Genomic DNA, 7670 nt, shown 5'->3' on the forward strand with positions numbered 1-7670 from the left:
AACCCTTTCCTGCATCTCTCCTGACTTTCCAGCTTCCCAGATCCCATAAGATACCCTCAAATTTTACCTCATTTAAGTCCCGGATTTCATTTTCTGCCAAAGAAAGTATAGCAAGACATCTGGGTAGATAAGCAGGTGCCATTCTAAGAGAGGTGATGATATTTCCATGTAAAAGTAGGGTCTTGAAAGTAAAAAGAAAATGCATTACAAATGAAAAGATTACAAATAAATTGGTCTATTCTGATAAAACCAAAATGGTGTGTACAAACACACCATTTATTATACTTCTCATCACACACAAATCAAAGACTGCTAACGCTGGAAGGGTCCTACGTGGTCTTCTGGTCCAACTCTCCTTTTTCACATCCACATTCTAAGCTCAAGAAAGTTTAAAGACTTGTCCAAGAACATATGCTTAGTGTAGGCATGTTGTGAGATTTAAGTTATTAAAACTTGAGCAATTTCCAACATACTTGTTCATTTCCTTTTAAAACATCAAAACAGAGGGTGAGAAAAGTGAAAGAAAACATTCATTAAAACAATCAGGTATAAAGCAAATTTTCCAAGAGAGAGAGATAACCCACAAACCATAATTTACAATTATATTCTCTTGGTAACTTAAAGCTTGAGGAAGGCTGAATGTGCTTAGAGATGGTGCTGACTCAAATTAAGTCTGCAACAATGAAGAATAAAGCGAATACTCCCAACACCCAGGATTTTTTTTTTTTTTTTTGGCTGCGTTGGGTCTTCATCGCTGCATGTGGGCTTTCTCTAATTGCAGCGAGCGGGGGCTACTTTTCGTTGCGGTGCACAGGCTTCTCATGACAGTGGCTTCTCTTGTTGCAGAGCACGGGCTCCAGACACGCGGGCTTCAGTAGTTGTGGCTCTCGGGCTCTAGAGTGCAGGCTCAGTAGTTGTGGCACAGGGTTTAGTTGCTCCGAGGCATGTGGGATCTTCCTAGACCAGGGATCAAACCCATGTCCCCTATATTGGCAGGTAGATTCTTAACCACTGCGCCACCAGGGAAGTCCCAACACCCAGGATTCTGATAAGGTAATCATGCCTCCATTCCAGAAAAAAAAAAGTTCAATCATTTTTAGTTCATTTGAATTCTCTTAGTATCTGGCTACAACAAATTGCTTAGAATAATTGTTGCTAAAACTGATTTCTGCTAACAATATAGTGAAATTTGAGCTAATAATACTGTTTCTAAGGTTAATGAATTCATCTGATGCTAATAATATCCAATGGAGGAAAAATATGGGAAAAGCCTACACATGTTGAAGCTGTGGTGCCAACTGTTACTTATTTCAGCAGTCCCCAACCTTTCGGCACCAGGGACCGGTTTTGTCGAAGACAATTCTTCCACAGACCGGGGTGGGGGCGGGGTGGGGGTGTGGGGGGATGGTTTGGGGATGATTCAAGCGCATTACATTTATTACACACTTTATTTCTGTTATTATGTTGGACTATATAATGAAATAATTATACAACTCACCATAATGCAGAATCAGTAGGAGCCCTGAGCTTGTTTTCACTTGCCATTCACTGATAGGGTTTTGATATGAGTCCACAAGCAGTTGATTTATTATGGTCTCTGTGCAGTCAAACCTCTCTGCTAATGATAATCTGTATTTGCAGCTGCTCCCCAGCGCTAGCATCACTGCCCAGCTCCACCTCAGATCAACAGGCATTAGATTCTCACAAGGAGCGTGCAACCTAGACCCCTCGCCTGAGCAGTTCACAGTAGGGTTCGCGCTCCTATGAGGATCTCATGCCACTGCTGATCTGGCAGGAGGCGGAGCTCAGGTGGTAATGCAAACGATGGGGAGCGGCTGTAAATACAGATGAAGCTTTGCTCACTCGCCTGCCGCTCATCTCCTGCTGTGCAGCCCGTCCCTAATGGCCCAGGGTGTGGGGACCCCTGACTTATTTGATTACATTCCCCTCTATAAAAAGTGCTACAAGCCACAGATTTTTAAAATTAAAGTGAAGTTAATTTTGATAATTTAGTAATATCTATTACTAAAAAAATAGCAATCTTGAGTGTCAATAAACAAAGTAAAGTTCAGGAATGTTTACTCTCAAGCCCACCAACATGTTATGTACTATATAACTGAAGCTGCTAACGTTGGCTGACTGGGCACGAAGGGAATTTCATCATGTTTGTTGGATGGTAAATAAGAATTAACCTTAACTACAACAACCAGTTTTAGTTAAAGTAAATCAATTATAGAAATTAACAATAAAAAGTTCCATACTTAATTTCTGGTACTCTAATAGAACTTTTATCATAATGAACACTATCTGTTCTTCATAACAGCAGGCTGATTTTAGATCAATTAGGTTATTTTCTCTTGGTGTTTTAGTATAAAATTTCAGAAATGACATAGAAAACACATTTACCTTCAGTGATGCCAATTTAGATAGATCACCTATCTGGGGTATGTTATTGTCTGATAAATCGAGGTGTTGAAGAGCTGTGCAGCTATTGATTTGTTCCATGGCCTATTACAAGAAAAGGATCACATTATTTCACGCACATGAAATCAAAAAATGAAATTCTTCCCTATTTCCTGTAGCTGAGCCTCTTGCCTCCTCTGCCCATTATCAGAAGCAGAGGAGCAGGGCTTAGCAAGAGAAAAAAGAGGCAGTGCCAACAGAATCTGGCATACTGCTATATAGCTAGTTTCTACCTTCATTATCTCTCTAAGAGCAGAGTCAGATATTTATAGCTTAAAGAAACTTTTAGTGATGACATGTGACAGTTGGTATAACATAGACTTTACAATTTAACAATGAAGCCAAACTGCCTGGATTCAAATCCTAGCTCTGCAACTTCCTGACTGTGTGACCTTGGGCAAGTTACTCAACTTCTCTGTACTTCAGTTTCCTCATCTATATAATGAGCATAAAGACTGTACCTACCTTATTGGCTGTCATGAGATTGAATAAGTTAAAATTGTTAAGGTAGTTAGAATAGTACTTAGCATACATTACATACTCAATAGAAGTCAGTTATCATCATTTAATCCAGTTCCCTTACCTAGCATATCAAAAAATAAGGCAAGAAATATTTATTAACTTACCCCAAATTATAGAGCTACTAAGTGGTGGAAGCAGAACTAGAAGCCAGATCTCCTGACTTTTAAAACATTATATTCTCCACTGTACCATTAAACATGTACATAAAACTTAATTCAGCATGAATTTTCAAAATGAGATTTTTGTTTTCAGTTTATGTTAACTGAAATTATCTCTGGGGAATGGGAATGGATACTTTCACTTTTTATTCTATTTTTTTCTATACTGCTTAAATTTCTTTTTCATAGCAAATACTTTTGTGAAGTAAAAAAAAAAACCTAATTACTTAAAAAAAAAAAAAGAAAGAAAGAAAGAAACAATTCACCTTGAGATTATTTCCTGCCAAATTCAGCCATTCCAAATGTACTAGCTCCTTTAGGCCTTCCACATAGCCAATGCTATTATGAGGCAAATTTAATACCCGGAGTTGGGTCAGTTTGGCCACACCCATCATCCGCACCAGCCGATTGTTAGCCACTGACAACTGTGGAAAGAAAACATACCATTATTCTTAGGAGTAAAATATAAATATTACTTTCACATTAGGGTGGTTAAAAAGATTTATTTATATGGCCCAACATTCCCAAATATACAAACCCAATTTGTACTTTTCACATATATTGTCTAAAAATTCTGCAGTGCAACTATTAGTTGTTGTTGTCATTCCTAAGCAGTGGAAAATACAGATAAAGCTGAGCAATCAGACCTCCTCCAACTACTAAAAGAAAACATCTTTAACACAGCAACTACTTGAGAATGTAAACTCCACAATAACAGAGTCCTTTCACTATCTCCATCAAAATCTAGAACAGTACCAGACACATAAGAGCCCAATAAACATTTGTTGAAGGAATGAATTAATCAACTCTTTACCCCCACCATGAAATAAAAGGTTATCTTAACAACACAATATTTTGCCAACATAAAATGTTTTCTTTTTTAACAAACGCTCTTTTTTCTAGTCTACTCTAAAGGCAGCAAAAATGTGTTCATCTTCAGTAGAAATTTAAAAAGCATCACTTAATAATCATCATGTAAAAGTTAATTTTTTCTTAAATTATTTTATTCATTTATTAAATAAATTTATTTGTTATTAAAAGTTTTTAAAATTTAAGGCAACATTTACTGCTTTCTAGGCTTGCAGAGTTACCTTTTGTAACTTTATCTTACTCTTTTATTTTGTATAATAATAAACTGGTCTTATATAACTATTTCCCCCACATAGCAATACCTACCTGTATTAAACGTTTGCATTTCTCAAGATTTTCCAATTTAATAATCTGATTTTTATCCAGAATCAAAGTATGAATATCAACTTCATAGGGTAAGTTTGGACTTAATTTCTGTAGCCCCTGTCCTGACCAATTGACCACTGATCCTTGAAAAGAGAAGGGAAACTGTTAGAAAACACAACTACAACAGCTGAGCATAGGGATAAAATTATACTCATAAAATCTTATACATTTAGAGTTAGAAAACACTAGAGCATAATAAACATCAAGCTTTAAAAACTAAAGCAATCAATTTCTAAGTGACTACAGATTGAAATTATTCATTTTCCTTTAGAAATATCAAATTATACTAGATTTGTGATAGTCTACTCAAGTTTCTTTTCTTTCTTTTTTTAAATTAATTTATTTATTTGTTTTTGGCTGTGTTGGTCTTCGTTGCTGCACGGGCTTCTCATTGCGGTGGCTTCTCTTGTTGCAGAGCACAGGCTCTAGGGCGCCCGGGCTTCAGTAGTTGTGATTCGCAGGCTCTGTAGTTGTAGCTCGCAGGCTCTAGAGTGCAGGCTCAGTAGTTGTGGCGCATAGGGCTTAGTTGCTCCATGGCATGTGGCATCTCCCTGGCCCAGGGCTCAAACCCACGTCCCCTGCATTGGTAGGCAGGTTCTTAACCTCTGTGCCACTACGGAAGTCCATCTACTGAAGTTTCTTTGATATAATACTTTGGAATTCTTCACATTTAAATGTAAACTATTACTTCAATATTTTGTGCCTAAGTAATGACAGTATTTTTTAAATGTAACTAATCTTTTGATAGAGAACAATGTGCTTACAATATCAGTATATCATAAAATTATTTTGAAAATCTATTTTGAAAACTATTTTGAAAATCAAAGTACAGTTAATTTATCTACAAAATGGAAATAATATACCTAATTCATTAAATTGATGTGGGGATGAAAAGAGAAACCATATGAACAGCACTTAGTCCCATTCCTGGCACACAGAATTCAATAAAGTAATTTGGTATGTCTAACAGACGTTCAAATCCTGGCTCCACTAAGCTAATCACTGTGGTATGTTGGGCAAGTTATTGATCTCTTTTGGGCTCACTTTTCTACTCTGTAAGATGGGAATGATAATAATACCTGCCTTATAATGTTGTTCTACAAAGAAAATGAGATAATTAAAAAAAAAAGGCACTCAGAACATAGTCTTGCTCATATAAAAAGTGCTTGTATAAATGTTAACTATTATTATCAGTACATTGCCATGGTGGGCTGGGGAGGTGGAGTTTAAGAGCTACAGATAGATTTGTGATATCTATCACAAATAGATAGATTGTGCAGGGGGCGGGCCAGAGAAACTGCCAATTTCATATTTCTACCCAGATTAAGATTACTGCGGGAAATAATTATGCGAGATTGCTCTCCTGAAGGGTTTCAACCAACGTTTTTCCATTGTCTAATGGCTTCTAGCATTTGGGGCGGGGAGAGGGGGTCATTCGATTCTGAGAATTTGGTGAAAGATATATACCGTCCCAGGAAAATGCATAGCCTTTGCACACAATTCAAAGGGATCGAGAGACCTCTTAGACTCTCCCTTCTAGATAATGAGCCCCATACCTAAGCGGTGGAGACGGGCATTCACCTTCAGCCCTGACCCTGACCCAGAGCCTCCGAACTGTAACCAAAACAAAGGAGCTCCGCTCACACGGCACCTACAAAAGCACCCACGCCGCGCGTTCCGTTGGGCAGAGACCAAGCTATACCCCAGGACCCGGTCTGCAGAAAAAGGCATGGAGAACTGTGGGCTCTGGATAACCCCCAGGTTTTATCACGGCCACCGGACACTTCCAAGAAAGGGTCCAACGTCAATCTCTATCTATATCTATATATAGTTTTTTTTGTTGTTGTTGTTGCGGTAAGAGGGCCTCTCACTGTTGTGGCCTCTCCCGTTGCGGAGCACAGGCTCCAGACGCGCAGGCTCAGCGGCCATGGCTCACGGGCCTAACCGCTCCGCGGCATGTGGGATCTTCCCGGACCGGGGCACTAACCCGTGTCCCCTGCATCGGCAGGCGGACTCTCGACTACTGTGCCACCAGGGAAGCACCCAACGTCAATCTAGAGAGCTGTGTTTGACACAGGGTTTTCTTGAACTTTCTAGGAATCCACGGGAAGGGGGGAGATTCTGCAGTTTTCACTTGGGCACCCAGAACTCAAAGTAAACATCCAAGAAAGATTACCGCGGCGGCCAGAAACCCACCGCCCAGGCATCCTCAGGAGCGCGGGAGCAGCGCGAACGTCTCTTGGGGCTTGTAGTCCCCCGCTTGGCCCTCGCTGCGACGCCGGAGAGCCAGGCAGCGCCCAGAGGACTTCTACTCCCAGAGGGCAGCGCGCCTCCGCGATGCCCACAACCCCACATCAGAAGAACTGGTCCAGAACTGAACCCCTAAACCCAGTCTTCTTCTCTCCACCAGGTAACAATAATTCAGTTCTATGGAGTAAACATGGGGACCCAGGGGTGGGGGTCGCCTTACCTTCTCCAACAGGCAAAGCCGCGTCGACGCGCGCCACCGCCATACTTCCCGCTTGCTAATAATACCAAGCAACCGTCCTCCGGCTGCTAGGTGGAACTCGTAGTCGGGAGGAAGAAGCCAGAGACTACAGATCCCAGGATGCACGGCACCCAAACGGCCCAATTGGCTGCCTACAACTAACGATGCGAAACCCGGGTTAGAATCTGAGCCAAAGTGAGTTTGGAAACCGGGTCAACTCCCCTTGTTTGGCAGGGAAGCAGGCTATTGTTAAATGATCATTTCACTCTCTTTTCTAGGTGTTTTCGAAATTTGACACTTTTACCATCGGGATGATTATAAAGTCACTACTCAATACAGACCGAATTTGAGGACTCATTGCTAGAGACTTCTAGCAATGGGGGCTGTCCCTTCTTTTGATATATAGCTATATCAAAAAGCTTACACTTTTGACACAACTATTACATTCTAACTAGTGTGACTGTAGCAATGAACTCAATAAGCTATCAGGAAATGGAGAAAGAAATAGAAACTATAATCTTCAGAGAAGACTTAAAGGAGGAAGTGAAACGGAGCTAAGGCTTAAAAGATGGGTAGACTCTAACCAGTTCAGGAGTATATAGAAGGCGAAAAGACAGTACAGGCTGCAGGTGGAGGCAGGTAGTAATGAAACTAACCACACAATGTAGAGAGGGAGCTTCCAATTTCTACTGCCCACTCCTTCATTCCCTCTTATTCTGAATTCCCCTCTTTCTGAAACAGCAGTGTCCAAAATCTCTAATAGTTTGTTTGAACAAAATCCCCATAACTCACGCTTCTAGGTT

General features: G+C 40.3%; 1 protein-coding gene across 4 annotated transcripts in view; it reads right to left on the reverse strand.

Moving 5' to 3' along the window:
* Positions 1-6959, reverse strand: part of CEP97 (centrosomal protein 97) — a 28495-nt gene extending 21536 nt beyond the window's left edge. For 2 of the 4 annotated variants that reach the window (XM_032630801.1, XM_032630802.1), the window contains exons 1-5: positions 6850-6959; positions 4320-4462; positions 3410-3568; positions 2407-2508; positions 68-181 (exon numbers count right to left, since the gene is read on the reverse strand). In XM_032630801.1, the coding sequence (XP_032486692.1) occupies positions 68-181; positions 2407-2508; positions 3410-3568; positions 4320-4462; positions 6850-6892 (561 nt within the window). In that variant the 5' untranslated portion in view covers positions 6893-6959. Of the gene's footprint in view, positions 1-67; positions 2509-3409; positions 3569-4319; positions 4463-6849 lie in introns of those variants that run through there. The other 2 variants (XM_032630803.1, XM_032630804.1) reach the window with 2 other exon arrangements.
* Between the last annotated feature and the right edge of the window lie 711 nt (positions 6960-7670).

This window comes from Phocoena sinus, chromosome 4 (genome assembly GCF_008692025.1).
Source record: "Phocoena sinus isolate mPhoSin1 chromosome 4, mPhoSin1.pri, whole genome shotgun sequence".
In the NCBI taxonomy this organism is placed as follows: domain Eukaryota; kingdom Metazoa; phylum Chordata; class Mammalia; order Artiodactyla; family Phocoenidae; genus Phocoena; species Phocoena sinus.